Source organism: Lemur catta, chromosome 13 (assembly GCF_020740605.2).
Source record: "Lemur catta isolate mLemCat1 chromosome 13, mLemCat1.pri, whole genome shotgun sequence".
Taxonomy (NCBI): domain Eukaryota; kingdom Metazoa; phylum Chordata; class Mammalia; order Primates; family Lemuridae; genus Lemur; species Lemur catta.
The window spans coordinates 57445753-57463112 of record NC_059140.1 but is presented as its reverse complement, the minus strand read 5'-3'; the positions used below and the strand labels follow the sequence as shown (position 1 = coordinate 57463112).

Sequence of the window (17360 nt, the reverse complement as noted above, 5' to 3'; positions counted from 1 at the left end):
ATGTATGAAACACAGGTGGAACCCTACCCATCTATGGCAGAGGTGCTTCTATTGTTCTTTTTTCTCACCATGTTTCCCAAAGGCATAAGATAAAAATAAGTATAGTGACATTTGAGATTCATCATATACCGGCCTTAGCTGTTCATTGCACATCAATAATAGTCCTTATTTTTTCTATACTTTTATTCCATGACCTGATAACAAAACAAACTCAAATATGGAGATTAAAATTAATTAGAAAATATACCACCAAATATGCTTTTTCTAGGGTTTCATGTATCAAGATTATCTACCCATGGCCTCATGGAGGACTGAGGGTTTGACTCATGTGGGGGTGGAGGCGACTTCTGCACCTTCAGTACATGAACACTTTCCATCTGCGAGGCTTCACACAGACACCGTGATGCCCCCTTTTCTTTCCTGTAAATTGAGGATGAAAAGAACTGAGTCACTGAGTATAACACCTTTGTGTCCAGTGACAGTGATGAACCGAGAGTGTCGGGGAGGGCCACAGGTTTGTTACAAATTGTGAGGATTAAATACAAAGCCAGGACCAAAGCATCACCGCTCAGAAAAATCCCCTTGTATCCCAGACAATGCCCACTTTATTTGCACAGTATGGAATATTTTACTGAAGCATAATTTAGCAGCCATTATGCACATCAAATACAAATGGTACAAACCAACCCTTCAGTGAAGGCTAGGGACTTAGGCAGGCTGGAATTATGCATGGGTCTTCCTTATGTATGCATTCTTCTTATCCTGACTTACACTGACTTTTGTGTCTCTCTTATTTTTCATGCCGCTTAAGCAAAGACTCCTGCTTCCCTGGCCACTTTCAATATGTTGATAAGAAGGGAGAATGGTCAAGCCCTGGGAGAATAGGGAGAGCCTATAGGACATCTCATAAATTGCCTCACCTTGTTAGCCAACCCCATGTCCCCCTCTTCCCCATTAGGAAGAGTGTGCTCCAAGTTTGCGGTCTCCACTCTTCTAGATACAATATATTGGCTATATTTTGTCTCTCTAAAATGCCTTTGCTGCTTTTCCAGTCCACTCAAATCCTTCTCCTGCCATGAGGTCCAGTTCCAGTGAATATGCCCTGCTTGTACCTACATTCAGCAAGCCCTAATCAAGTTCCCCATCACATCGGCTTCCTGGGTTGGCTTTCTCTTTTTTCTGATGGGCACTATCAGTCCTCCAGGGTTCCAGGCAGATGCCTTTGAGTCCTGTCGGTGGCCTCCCATTTCCTCACCTATTTCATGTTGCAGGTGCCAAAGCCTCTGTTGTGGGTCTCATCTTTTTCTTCCTTCCATTCTCCAGGTTCCCAGGCCAGTGATACAACTCTGGCTCCATTTTACCTGAGCTACAAGCTTAATTTCTCAAAAGTAAGAATAGGAAGTATGTTTTGACTTTTCTGCCCATGTTCCTGCATTGGTAAGAGCTGCCTATGTTGAGATGGATTTAGAAAGGCTGTGTGGGAAAGAGCCATGACTGATTGGCTATGAGACCACAGATCTGGACTAAACGAGGTGACAGTAGGGCCGCACACGATGGATTCCACTGTAAATCACAGATATAGTCACTTTAAAAAGAAAAATCAAATAGTCTCCAACCATAATATATGCATCCCATGCCTATTCTTTGAATCTTGACTAGCTTTTTCTCCTTCAACTCCCTGTAAGTTCTCTCTTAACACACATTTTATATCTTTTGTTTCTTCTCATGCCTTTGTTTTTGTGTTTTCCCCAACCTATTGTGTGTCCTATTATAACACCAGATTAAATCTTGTTTCATCCATGGGATATCACATGGTAAACATTTTCTCTGTTTCCCTGTTCTAGGGCCTGTGAACGATGACCTTACCATAGTAATTCTCTACATTGTTTTCTTATTCTATCCTGTGCCATATGTCTATGTGTTGTCATGTCACCAAATCTTGGAACTAAAATCTCTTTTCATTCCACTCTACACCCAAACTTTGCTTTGCATGGCACCATTTTACATAGGGGAAAATTAAAACTCAGAGGAGTTTTGTCATGCACATCTAATATGCACTGACACGATAGAACCCAGCTCTCCTGACAAGGGCTCTTCCCAGTTGTTGTACTAAATTGTGAAAATAAACCAACTCACAACAAGCAACAGCAAATGATTGCTTCATCAAATGACCAATTCCTCAAATAACTGGGAGAAATTTCAGTTTGATTTTCTATGGGAATTTGTCAGCACAGTTTTTGTGAACATTAATCTTTCATGTGTTAGCATTTTAGAGGTAACTTCTCCCATCATTTTACATGAAATTAGATCTGCTTTTCTTTATGCACATTATTCTTTTCTGTGTTTTGTACTAATGTACTAATTCCTTGTCTGCCAGTTTCCTGTGTCCCTTTTCTGCCTTCTGTCCCCAAACCTCACTGCCTGTTATTTAAGACCTGGTCTCCATGCTTACCTCTTGGTTTGCTTTTATTCCTTCACAATCTCTGATGTTTCCTTATCCAATACTTGAACGGTCACAGCTATAGTCTCTGATGGTAAAATGGGATGTATTAATTTTCTTAGATCCATGTTATAAGTATTTATCAGACAATTCTTGGAATTTTTTTCCAATTAATTATCTGGCTATGCTTTTCTACTGAATTGACCTAAATAGTGAATTTTAAACTTTCTGAGGATGGGGATAACTTCTTGTTCATATTGGAAAGACTCAAAATATCTAATAATGAAATTTGCAGGCCAGGTGCAGTGGCTCATGTCTGTAATCCTAGAACTCTGGAAGGCTGAGGTAAGAGGATTACTTGAGCTCAGGAGTTCAAGACCAGCCTGAGCAAAAGCGAGACCGTGTCTTTACTAAAAATAGAATAATTAGGCTGGCATGCTTGTAGTCCCAGCTACAGGGGAGGCTGAGGCAGGATGATCCCTTGAGCCCAGGAGTTTGAGGTTGCTGTGAGCTACGATGATGCCATAGCACTCTACCCAGGACAACAGAGTGAGACTCTGTCTCAAAAAAACCCAGATAAAACAAACAAAAAACCAAAAGACATTTGCAAATAATTGTACCAACACATTTGTTGAATTAGAAAACAAATACAAGGCTGAACTTCATAATCACGAGGCCTTTGATTTATAAACTTAAAGGAAGACTAAAACAAACTATTGCTATTCAATAGAAAGAATTTAAAATATTTCCCTTTTTATGGAGTACTACTCAGCTATAAGAAACAATGGTGATATAGCACCTCTTGTATTTTCCTGGATAGAGCTGGAACCCATTCTACTAAGTGAAGTATCCCAAGAATGGAAAAATAAGCAACACATGTACCCACCATCAAATTGGTATTACCTGATCAACACTGAAGTGCACATATAGTAGTAACATTCATCGGGTGTCGGGCAGGTGGGAGAGGGGAGGAGGGGATGGGTATATACATACGTAATGAGTGCGAAGCACACTGTCTGGGGGATGGACACACTTGAAGCTCTGACTCGTGGGGAGTGGGGGGGAAGGAGGGGCAAGGGCAATCAATATACGTAACCTAAACATTTGTACCCTCATAATATGCTGAAATAAAAAAAATTCCCTTTTTAGCACGATACCAAAAATATACAAATGTGATATAAATTTATAATAATTTATTTATTGATCTATCTGTGTCACGCCTAATATACTTAAATTTGAAGAATTTTGAGATTGTGAAGGTTATAAAGTGGTTTAATGTTTTGAAAAATGCATGATCACTTTCTCATTTGAAAAAGGTAAGATATTATAACAATTTAATAAATAATTACTGAGAAAAGAAAAACCTCTGGTAGCAGAATTTACTTGACCAGAGTGCATCTACGCATTACCTTTGATGATTAGCCAGGCTTCTAAATCTATGTGCTAATGAATTCAATATGTGCGATGGGGGAATAGATAAAACCATAAAACCTCAAAGCTTCAGCTCCCGTAAGCCTCCTTGGTGCAAGTAATCATATCAACAGCAGTTCCTGCTTCCCTGGACAAAATATAAAGCCACATTTTTTATTTATCCCCAATATTGCAACTAAACAAAACTTTGGAACTACTTAAATTTAAATATATAGCAAAGTAGTAACCAAATTAATTAGCATAGGTAGTGTTTATATAGACTAGAACCCTAAAATAAGTGCTGGACCTCAGAGAAAACTTTCCCTTTTATTTGCAAGGAAGATAGGTCTAATGTTCAAGGTTAATTAATGTCACATTCAATATTAATGTTCAAATGAGGAGATTATAAATTTTATTTCCTATCTAATGCTGGTTTTGGTTGGAACTTAGAGTGTTCTTATGTGGACACAGAAATATGCCTTTGGAATCCTGGCTTTACTATTTGCTATCCAAGTCAGTGTTTCTAAAATTCTGGGTAAACTGTGGAAAGGTTATGAAAACTACAGACCGAAACTTAGGAGGATAAAACTATGGTCCTTGAGTTTGTAATATGGCCATAAGTGATCCTCCTGCCCTCAGAAGTTTAGGAAATATTGATATAAATGATTTGGGGCAAATTTCTAAACCCTTTTGAATCTTAGTTTCTTTTTATGATATTGAAGAAAATAATATTGGTTAAGTTTCTAGGAAGGCCACACGAGATAACATATGTAAATCACTATTAAATGCTGACATGTGCTCTTTTCTTCTACTCCACAGATTGAATGTGTTCTTCCAAGATATTGTATACACCCAAGCTGCATCTAAAGTCACACCCCACCTCCTCAGGCTTTCTTAGTTTTTTTTTGTACACTTATTTTCTATTCTCATTTTGACTTTGTCATATTCTTTGTTAGTCATTAATCAATTCCATATGAATAGGAAAATAAATCCTTGCAATGTGCAACATCTTGCTGTGCATCTAAATGCTATTAAATTGAAAGACCTTTGAATTAGTGGAAATATTTTTAGTAAAACATCATCAAAAACCACAAAAGAAAAAATTTTTAGTCTAGGGACCAAGAATTATGCAAGCCTTTACAATATTAATGTCTTATCTGATTTCTGCTCCAATATTGTTAGTTCTGTAGATACAATTTGTGATGAAGGCTACTCAATGAGAAAGTCTTGATAAATGCATCCTCATCCATATATGAGGTAGACAAAAGTTTTCCAAACCATTTCTCCTTATCCATTTTATTGCCTATTTCTCTTTATTGTAATATTGTTTAAATAATAGTAAAAGAAATAAATTAATTAATAAAGGGATCATAGTCTCCACATCATTTCTTAATAAGTGCATGAAAAGAAACTTTATTAATTGCACATGAAGGTAGAAGTTCTAATTTTTGTTTCTAAATATTAATAGTTTTGTCCTTCAAAAATTAGGTATTTCCTAATCCAATATTTAATGTTGAAATTATGAGATAGTATCATGAACACTTAACAGTTGCACTTGCCAGGCTATTCAAAATAGAGCTAATTGGCATAAAGCCATCCTTTGATGTCTAATGCTACTGAATGTCTAGCTTAATTAGTGATCTTGTGAAATAGGTTGCAGGTTTGAATCTAGACTCTCTTCCTATGTCAACAATAGAGGGGTCATTACTGAGGCATGATTTAAAAACATGGATACCAATCTTTAATATATCCCTTAAATAATATATTTTTAATTCAGAAGTAGGAGATGGATGGACAATTTTTGTCTGTCAAATAAGAATAAACTTTGAAAATTGGAGTACTCCTGGTTTTGAGTTAACATGATTGAGGAAAACTTGCATCTCCAACATCATACAATGTGATTATTTCTTCTGGGATGGCTCTGTGTCCAGTGTGGTTTCTGAACTGAGTTAGTAGTGGTAGCCCTGCGTAGTATAAACAGCCCTCCCTGTTTTACATCATGGGAGGAAGTGGAGCAGACATATCTTTGAAAGCAGCTTAGGTATTAGACTTTCCAGAAAAGTAAAGAAGAAGCTATTCTCTCTGTTGTCCTAGGGTACATTTACCTCTGAAGAATTCAATAATAATCATTGTTCAGCTTCAATTTCATCACTACAGTTATAAAGACAGAAGCCAAACTTTCTCTGGGAGGGCAGGTAGTTGTCATTGATGATTATCTATCCTCTGTGTAGCTGACAACAGACATCTTTTATCTACCTGACCACATCCTCACAGTTCACACTTTAGTCTTGGATAAAGCAGCTTGCACAAGTTGGTTTCCAAGTGTTGTGAGATTTCTCCACAGGTCAGATTCTAAACACACAATATTCTCTCCCACACTTTTAGCATACCCTTTCTTTAATAATTTATTACTCAAAACTTAACCTTCAGTTTAGGCAACTACTTAATCTATTCATGAATTAATATTACATTGCAAAAAATAAAATAAAATAAAATAAAATAAATACATGTATTTAATTTATCTGAATAAGTACATATAATAATTGTGGCCATGAAATCTGGATGTGACTAATAAAAAAATGAGTTACAAAAAAATCACATCCTAGGTACCCTCTGAAATTTTCTCTGACTTTCCTGTACCTTGAGGTCTGGAATGGAAACATAAATTTGAAAGTTGCTTTAATAAGTATAGACTAGGCTATGTGTTGTCATAGTAAAGAAACCCCAATATCTCAGTGGCTTAAAGCAGGAGTTGGCAAACAATGGTCCATAGGCCAAATGTAGCCCAACATCTGTTTTAATAAATAAAATTTTATTGGAGCACAGCCATATTCATTCATTTACATTTTGTCTATGGCTGCTTTCTCACTATAATGGCAGAGTTGCGTGGTTACAATGGAGACCATATGGCCCGTAAATTTAAAATTTTAATCATCTGTCATTTTATAGACAAATTTTGCTGATCCCTCACTTGAAGTATGAAAGTTTTATTTCTTGCTCATCCAAGGTTTTCTACGTGTCCCCAACACTCTCCCCAGAGCAGCTCACTTCCAAGTACTTGACTCAGATATCTAAGTTGATTTCATCTAGTATAAGACCTTAACCATCAACCTGTATCACAAAGAGAGCCGGATGGCCCCACACCAGCTCTTAAATGCTTTGGCCTGGAAAGATAGACACCAACCATTGGTGATAGCCAATCCAATGGGCTCACTTAACTACAAGGGAACTGCGTCATGTGAGGGAGAACTTGGATATCTGAGCAATAATAGAAGTCTTTGCCATGGCAGTCATCACCATATAAATGATATTTAAAGCTGTGGGACTGAATGAACTCACCAAGGGACAGAGTTTTGGTAGAGGAGAGAAAATGTTCAAAGACTGTCTTGGGACATTACTTAACGTATGAAGAACTCAGAAAGAATATGAGCTAGCAAGGAGCACTCAGGAAGGTAAGTGAAAACCAGTTACTTGTGCATGTCTTAGATGCCAAGTGAAGGAAGTATATTAAGAAAGAAGGGATTATATGTCAAATGCTGATGACAGGCTGTGGAAGAGGAGGCCTGGGATTGAATATTGGATTTAGGAAGATTATTAGCAACCTTGACCCTCAGTAGGAGTGATTTAAAGTTATTGGAGTGAATTTAAAAGAAATTGGGAACTCAGAAATTAGAAAAAATTTGACAAGTATTCAAAGGAGTTTTGCTATTAAAAAATAAGTAATGCCTGTAATCCTCTGGGAGGCCAAGGCTTCAGTTCAGGAGATCAAGACCAGTTTGAGCAACAAGGAGACCCTGTCTCTACTAAAAATATAAAAATTGGCCAGGTGTTGTGGCATGCATCTGTAGTCCCAGCTACTTGGGAGGCTGAGGCAGGACAATCGCTTGAGCCCAGGAGTTTGAGGTTGCAGTGAGCTACGATGACACCACTGCACTCTACCCAGGGTGACAGTGTGAGACTCCGTTTTTAAAAAAAAAAAAAAAAAAAGATTATATATATTGCCCATGTCCCTCCCATCCCCCTGAGTCAGAGCTTCAAGCGTGTCCATTCCCCAGACAGTGCGCCTGGCACTCACCATGTAGTCATACCTCCATCCCCTCCCCCGAAGCCCCCACCTCCCCTAGTCAGCACCTTCAAGCATGACCATTCCCCAGACGGTGCGCAACGCACTCATCATGTCACTTTATATGCCTCCTTGGGCATATGTGTACTGCTTCCCCTAGGGTAGATAAAAAGAGATCTGCTATATAATATGGTATACATTTTTGTTGTTATTATTAAATTGTGCTACATTGTTTTTAAAGTGCGCAATTTCCATCGTATTAGCTTTGTAAGAGTATTCATTACACTATCTCTCTGTAGATACTAGATATTTTAAAACTTTTAATTTTTGTTACACTGGTAGACAATAAAAACCATATTGTCATTGTTTTGCTTTGTATTTCCCATTCACAGTAAGACTGACCATCTATTAAAATGTTTATTGGCAAAAAAAAAAAAGAGTAAAATGGGTAAAATGGGGTTGAATGTAGAGGAATAAGAGGATCAAAAATATGGTAGTATTTGTTTTTTGTATTTTCAAATGATATGAAAAACTTAGTGTTCTTATGTTGATAGAAATCATTCAGTACAAAGAGAAAAATGTTTATGCAAATGTGAGAGATGACAACTGAAAAGTCATTTAGTAGAACCAGTGAAGGTATCTAGTGGACAAGTGGAGAGGGCTTCCTGTGATAAAAGCATGAATAATACTCTTAAAGTAAATGAATTAACAGTGTGAATATCTAATACCTTTCCTGTAAAAAAAAAAAAGTCTTACTTCTCAACTCAACATTTAAAGATCAATATTCTCGTTTTTTTTTTCCTTTCGAGCAAAGTTAATTCCAGCATATTCCCTTGTTCCAAAACATTTTGGGGAAAAGCACCTTCAATTAGGTCAACATTTTTCTGACTTCTAAACATGAATATTTTAACCCTGGTAACACTTCATAATTAGTAAAACACTGACTGGATTTATTTTAATTACTATAATCCTAATACCATCCCATGGTAATGGGATGGCCAGATGTTCATCTTATATTTCACATTAATTGTGTAACTAAACCTCTAAAGAATCTTTAAGTTATTTTTCCATGGAAACTAGCTCTTTTCATGGTGAACTATAAAATTTCAAGTGGGAACTACGTATTTTTTCTCTGAATGCTATTTAATTTTTCCAGTAGCAAAGCTCATCTACTGTATTTATTTATAACTTTTCTTTTTACTCTAAATATGGAAATGTGCTTTTTATTGCAAAGGAAAAAAAGTCAAATTAGAAGTCAGTGATAGTACAGGCCTGTGATTGTATTAATACGTGTGTTCTATCATATGTTAATATGTGTGTGTGTTAATCGAGAATAAAACAAAGGATAGAACTTAACAATCTCTTGTGGTTAGCATGTTAATTTCTCATTTTAAGGAGGCGCTTTTTCCCCTTGAAATACAACAGTTGACATGAATCCCATAAGTTTCATTACTTTTTTTCTTGCCCTTTTTTAAAAAAGAGCTTGCACATCTCCAGCATTGCATAAAATACCCATTTGTAATTATGCTTAACCTTTCCAAAGCCTTTGGGCATAGTCTGCTCATTAATCTTTAACCTGACAAGCCTTGGGGGTTGTAAAATTGGTACCTCTATGTATTAGAGACACAGAGACTATAGACTAGAGGTACAAAAGGGGTAATTAAGGGGAGGTAAGAAAAGAAATAGAACAAAACTAAAGGGATATGATTATATTATGGTAGGTGTCAGCTAACAGCAGGGACAATAGAATGCAAATCATTATAGACAGAATTCAGGAAATAAATGAAGCTATACATTTTTAGACCAAAACCAATTTAATCATACTCTTTCCTACTCAAGAGAAAATAACTTGTACCAAATTGATCTAAAATAAAGATTTACAAATATAATCATGCAAAATATGGATTGGCTATGCTTTTACAGAACATTGCCATATGTATTTTTCTATGTTGTGCTAAAGTATACAAAGAATATATTTTAAGTTAATACCATTTCCTGAAAAGTTACTCTTTTGTAATGAAATAAGTACCATATTTTTATCATGTGCAGGTACTTATTATTTTTCTTTTGAATGTTGATAAGGAGAACGAACATGAGTTAAATATAGATTTATCCATGATATATTTCCCTACATATAAAATTTTGCCTAGGCATTTTTATGTCAACTTTTGAAGATTTGCCATAAAAATTAAAAATTAAAAGATGCACATAAGTTTGTGCAAATATGAGTGCTCTTTAAAAAGTTCATGGAAAATGCATATTATGAACAAACTATGTATGGATCTCAAAAATTTTTGGCAACAAAATGAACTCGTGCTAACTTGTTATAACATGTTTGAACAGGGTCTAGTTTGAGGCATTAAGGATAAGACATCGGTTTGAAAAGTAACCCTAGGTCCCGCGCGCAGGCCCCGCCACGGGAAACCCCCGCGCCACGTCAAAGAAAAAAGGACTGAGTGCAGAAGAAAAGAGAGCCCGCATGATGGAAATATTTTTTGAGACAAAAGATGTATTTCAATTAAAAGACATGGAGAAGATTGCTCCCAAAGAGAAAGGCATTACTGCTTTGTCAGTAAAAGAAGTACTTCAAAGTTTAGTTGACAATGGTATGGTTGACTGTGAGAGGATTGGAACTTCTAATTATTATTGGGCTTTTCCAAGTAAAGGTCTTCATGCAAGGAAATGCAAGTTGGAGGTTCTGGAATATCAGTTGTCTGAGGGAAGCCAAAAGCATGCAAACCTACAGAAAAGCATTGAAAAAGCTAAAATTGGTCAACATGAGATGGAAGAGTGAACTATGCTAGCAAAAGAACTTTCCTCACTTCCGGACCAAAGGGAACAGCTAAAGGCAGAAGTAGAAAAATACAAAGAATGTGACCCACAAGTTGTAGAAGAAATAGGTCAAGCAAATAAAGTAGCCAAAGAAGCTGCTAACAGATGGACTGATAATATATTTGCAATAAAATCTTGGGCCAAAAGAAAATTTGGACTTGAAGAAAATAAAATTGATAAAAATTTTGGAATTCCAGAAGACTTTGACTACATAGACTGAAATGCTTGATGGTGGTGAAGGATGGATCTATGAGCTTGTGAATATGTAAATTTATAAATAATAGCCAACTAAAAAAAAAAATAAAGAAAAGTAACCCTATCAGAGCAACATGAATTCTACTACAACTGATGCAAGAACACACATTGAATTTATGATAACGCTTTTGTGGAAGAATGGTAAAATCATTTATGCTTTAAAAAAGGTTCATGGGGACAATTCCTCAAAGAAATCAGAAGTTTGCAAATGGATAATTCATTTTAAGAAGGAATGAGACGATGTTCAAAATGAAGGTGGTAGTGGCAGATCATCCACATTAATTTGTAAGGAAAAAATACATCTTGTTCTTCCCTTATTGAAGAGGACTGATAATTAGTAGTACAAACAATTGCCAACACCATAGACATCTCTATTGGTTCACCTTACACAATTCTGACTGAAAAATTAAAGTCGAACAAACTTTCCACTCGATAGATGCCAAAATCATTGTGCCCAGATCAGTTGCAGATAGGACCAGAACTTGCAATGGAAATTTTAAATAAATAGGATCAAGATTCTGAAGCATTTCTTTGAAGAATTGTAATAGGAGATCTAACATGGCTTTACCAGTATGATCCCAAAGACAAAGCACAATCAAAACAGTGGCTACTGAGAGGTTGCTGTCAAAGCAAAAATGGACTGACCAAGAGCAAATGTCATTGCAACAGTTTTTTGGGGATGCTCAAGGCATTTTGCTTGTTGACATTCTGAAGGGCCAAAGAAAGATAACATCTGCTTATTAGGAGAGTGTTTTGAGGAAGTTACCTAAAGATTTAGTAGAAAAATGCCTGGAAAGCTTCACCAACTAGTTGTTCTCCACCATAACAATGTTCCTGCTCATTCCTGTCATCAAACAAAGGCAGTTTTATGAGAATTTCAATGAGAAATCATTAGGCTTCCACCTTACTCTCCTGGTCTGGCTTTTTCTGACTTATTTTTGTTTCCTATTCTTAAAAGATTGGTAAAGGGCACCAGTTTTTCTTCAATTAATAGTGTAAAAAAGGCTGTGCTGATATGGTTACATTCTCCAAAACCTAGGTTCTTTAGAGATAGACTAAATGGCTGGTACCATTGCTTACAAAAGTGTCTTGAACTTGATGGAGCTAATATTGAGAAATAAAATTTGTATTTTTTATTTTCATCTTTTAATTCCATTTTTTCCACAAAATTTTAGAAGTCCTGTCCTATATATGCATATTAAAATATTGCATCTGCCTAATAAAAATTAAAAAAAAACCAAATTACAGTTATTGTTTCTTTTATTTTTTACCCATACTATTTTCCAGTAAAAGGAAAGTCATTTTATAATTAAGTTTTTATTAATACTTTCATATGAGGAAGGAGAAATGGGGAAATATCTTTATGCCTTTTTATTAAACCACTAAATAGTGTAAACCAATTTTGTTTTCACTGCATACTTGGGTTTAGTGGTATTTAAATTGCTACAATAAAGAGAGAATAAATTAAGTTAAAGATTTATTTCTCTCTCATGTCATAGTCCAGAGGGTAATAGAACTCTATGGAATGACAGGACAGCTCTGTCAACTTCTTCTAGTTGCTCCAGTGGTTACCATTTCTTACCCAGTGGCTAGAAAGGATACGGGGAGGTCTGGGCAAGCTTCTTTAAGCAGATGATCTGAAATTCCCACCCACTGCTTCTGCTCATATTCCATTGGCCCAAATTTAGATACAGGTTTAAATCAAACTACAACAGGAACTGAAATGTGTCATATATATGTGTTCAACTAAAACCTGGGGGATCACTATACTGAAAAGAAAAAGAGGAGACTGGATTCCCAGACACTCTAAAGTCTCCAATTTAGGTTAATTCAGATTTTTTATATTAATCATTTAGAATTTGGTAAACTTAAAGATTATAAAAGAAAAATATATAAATACTTTCATACATAAAAATAAAACTGGTTAAGCATGTCAATGCTTGCATCGAAAAATCACATGTACCTCATAAATATGTATAACTATTATGTATTGACAAAAATCATCAATAAATTTTTAAAAGACTAAATCTTAAACAAGCCTACAAATTAAAAATTCAGTCTAAATACTGAATTACCTTACATGCATACATGCACAGAGAACATGTAGATTAAACATACCCAAATATATTTTAGAAAGAAGACTGGAAATAAATACATTCAATGAAATTGATAGGTTCTTGGAAACTGTGACTTTAAGCAAAATTACATAAAGTAGGTCCTTGAATAACATTGTTTAGCTCACAGTCATCTCACTATAATGTTGACGAGAAAAAAAAATTTCGTTCCCTGATACTGTTTTGCTTAAAGTCACAATTTCCAAGACCCAATTGATGACATTAAATGAAGGCTTACTACACACAAGGCAGCCACAAACAAAAATCAATCTCAATTGCATGTATATTAGCAAGGCTGCAATAGCACCATATAATAGCTTGGATGACTTAAACAACAGAAATTTATTTTCTTACGGTTCTGGAGGCTAGAATACCAAGCAAGGTCCAATATCAAGATGCCAGCCAATTAAGTTTCTGGTGAGGGCTCTCTTTCTGGCTTGTAGACAGCCACCTTCTAATTGTGCCTTCACATGACTTTTCTTTGGTTCTTGTGTGCAGGGTACAGGTGGGAAACAGGGAGAGAGATTGAGTTCTTTAATGTCTTTTCTTATAAGGACATTAATCCTAACAAATCAGTACCCTGGCCTTATGATTTCATTTAACTTTAATTACTTCTGTAGAGGCCCAATTTCCAAATACAGCCACACTGGGGGTAAGGTTTCAACATATGAATTTGGAAAGGGACACATTCAGTCCTCAACAACATGTAAATTGGAATTTGTTTACCATCTCAATTTTAAACTGAGAGATGACTCTATTACATTTTTTATAAAGGTATCATCTACTGTGGTACGAAGCATGAATTAAATGAAAGGTTAAAATAGAAACAGAGAGAGTACTTGGAAAGCAATAGTCAATAGCAAAAATTACAAAGTCCCGGAATAAGACATCATAAAGAAAAAAGATCTCGTTTCTTTTCCCCAACTTTGGTTTATTTTATAGTTAATAACTGACTGTACTTAAAAGGAAACAAGCCATTAAATGATATTTCTAGTTTTTAAATTAATTATGTATGAATTTATTTAAGAGATGGAATCTCACTATGTTGCTTAGGCTGGTCTCAAACTGCGGGCTCAAGTTATTCTCCCACCTCAGCCTCTGGTGTAGCTGGGATGTAGCTGGGACCACGGGTACTCTTCACCATGCCCTGAAACAAATCCAGTTTTTGAGTAACATTCTTGCAGAAAAGAATGAATAAAGGGCTAGTGCTATCCCAGTGGGTAAGAATATAAATGGGATTTCTATAGAAGCTTAGAGAAGGATGTAGTATGCAGCATTTCCCAATCTTTATGGACAGAGGAACTCTGTTTTTTGGTAGCTTGCCATGAAACTAATATTTCACAGAATTTTACTTTGAAATATGTTGATTTAGAGAAAGTTTGATAGGATATGGCCTCTAATAGAACGGCCTGGTTGTTCGAATTTTACTCAAGTCCAAGGATGAGCAGTTTGCAGGAAATGACATCTTATTAACAAACTATATATGGCACAAAAATGGCAACAAAATACTCATTTATTGGCAGTAAAAGTCTGTCACATAGACCAGAAATGTAGTATTTCATGGCAATCATTCTCTGCCATGTATGTGGCTTGAAGCTACACGAGGAAGTTTATGGGAACTACTGTCACAGAGGCCATATAAAACTGTTTATCATTACAATAATTTATATTTTTGAGCATTAACTGTATGCCAGGCATCCCTCTAGTTGTGTTACATCCCCTAATCTCTCCAAACCTCTATGAAGTAGCCATCATCATTAGGCCCATCTTACAGATATATAAACTGAATCATGAAAAGGCCCGGTAATTTACACATGCCATACAAGTAGTAAGTGGTAGAGCCAGGTTATGAGTATGGATGGTTCTATTCGTAGGCAACACTTAAATTCTGTGCTATACTGACTTTTAGTACTCATCTCATTCTCTTGGAAGGGAAGTGATATGGAGCTGGAAACTTGTTTAGAGATGAAGGAATCAGACCAAGGTAGGTTGAATCTATTATGTATCTAATGGCTTCCGAACAGCTTGGCTTCTCTTCCTGGAAAGCAAGGGCATAGGATCTGCAATTTTCCTGATGTTCTCTGTTCCAGGATTCCTTGGCAACCTATATCCCTGCTGAATAAAATGACTCTTCTTCTTAAATATATCAATAAATTCAAAACTATTTCCTTCTATTCCAAATTTTTGATATCCTACCAATAAAACACATAAGTACTTGATATGGAATTCCTATATTTTCAGGCATGCCTACCTTCTATTTCTTTTGTAAAATATCCTCTCATTACCCCAGCCCATTTAGATTTACTCTTTTCTTTAAAAACTTTGACTTTATAGTTAGTTTCATATATTAATTAAATGTTTATCATACAGTTTAATCTTCCAATTGAAACCCCTTAATATAGAGATACCTTTTCATAATTCTGTGATACCTCCTAAGTCACTTAGCATAATGAACATGAATTTGTAGAGGAAATCCTAGATATTGATCATTAACTAATTTACTGAAAAGTCTCTATTTTAAAAATGTTATTTTGATAATACTACCACACATAATATCTTGATTTTAGTCAAAAACATTAACGATAGTTCACCAATTTTATATTTTTTTATATTTGGATGCAATATTTACTGAATATTCACCTAGACATTATTCCTAATGATTATGTAAATTTTGATAAATACATTGATTTATATTAGAATCAGAAGTCAGCATATTTTAATTTCTGATCCCTAGGGAAGTCAGTTTAACAATTCTTAAGAAATACCATTTACAACCTACCTTCTAGGGAAAAAATGATAAGGTTAATATAGATAGAATTTGTTGTTTTAAATTTGGTAATTCTACAGAGATATACAGAAAGCAAACATATGGTTTATATTGAAATCACATTAGATTTAGATAGTGTTAGTTTCTACATCTTCTCCAGGCTAGAGCACAATCTCTACATATTTATATTGGCAAACTCTTCGATGCTGCTCTTGTCAAGGACTGATGTGTTACTTTGAAATTCAACTAGAATTCCTGCAACCAATCTTCTCTCTATCCCCACTCCAGATGCTTTTGTGTCTCAACGTGACATTTTGCTATCCAAATAGATCAGTTGTTTATAAAGGAAAAATTACCTATGTCTGATATTTCTGGTTGAGTTAATAACTCTTTTGTTGCTACATATCCTCTGTATCTTTAAAATCCAGCCATCACATTAATTTCTGATTGGAAAGGAAATCATTATGGTAGCTCTTTATCTTAGCATATGTATAATTGATCTCTATTAGAAAATATATTTGTAATCTTCTAAAAGTCCCAGAATCACAATTTGTGGAGTGAAACTATCCATAACAGCATTTCCTTAAACAGAATTTACAATGCATCAAACATATTCATACTTATCAGTTAGCATTCTGAGTGCATACATGTGAAAAACTACACACACACACACAAACAAGCAAGCCCCTACATATACAGATTGCTTATCCACTAGTTTATGTTATTTAAAACCAAATTCTAGCTATTTAAACAAATTTCCCAGAAAGGAATGCCTATAAATCATTCATTTTCTTTTTTTGTTGTTGTTATCCTGGGACTTAATACAAATGGCAAGACTTCTTGCTCTCCACTTCTCTGCTTTGGCCTCTCCTTCCTTTCACTTGTCCCTTTGTTAATTAATAGATAAAGTTACCAAGTCTACGGGGCTTGTAGCTAATCAGGGAATTTCATTTATTGGTTTAGGTAAAAGCTTTCAGAATGTTAATGCATCACCCGAGGTGAGCCTGGAAGCAGACTTTTGGCAGAAAATACTTCCAAAGAGAATAGTCTGGAAAGAACACTTAGCTGAAGCTTGGAATTTACCTCTCCAGGCAGCTCATATCCTCTCTTGTCTCTCCCTATTAAATTATTCATTCATTTTTATATACTTATATTTAGTAAAATGAATAATGTTAAGAAGGCTTGAATTTTTAAAATTTTATTTACATTTGGATACTCAAATGGACACTTATTTTCCTCTCCTTTAGACCTTCCCCTCATCCTCCCAAAACTAATTATAAATCTTTTGGTATGTTTTATTCTCCCTTTTGATACTTTCATTTGGCAAAATATTATATTCCAGACAGAAGTTTCAAATGCCCTTTTCACTGAAAGACCTTTACCTTGGCAGATGTCTCCCTAACCTAAATATTTGCTTATGATCTCGCCAAATGTTCAAACAATGCTGGGCAAAGTAAAATACTTTTCTGTGCAGCAATA

General features: G+C 35.3%; 1 protein-coding gene across 1 annotated transcript; it reads left to right on the top strand.

Annotated features, from left to right (window-relative positions):
• Positions 1-295: 295 nt before the first annotated feature.
• On the top strand, positions 296-11029 carry LOC123649073 (meiotic nuclear division protein 1 homolog). Its single transcript, XM_045566992.1, is given in 2 exon segments — positions 296-514; positions 10309-11029. Coding segments are annotated over 2 exon segments (876 nt in total). The 3' UTR covers positions 10966-11029.
• Positions 11030-17360: the final 6331 nt, after the last annotated feature.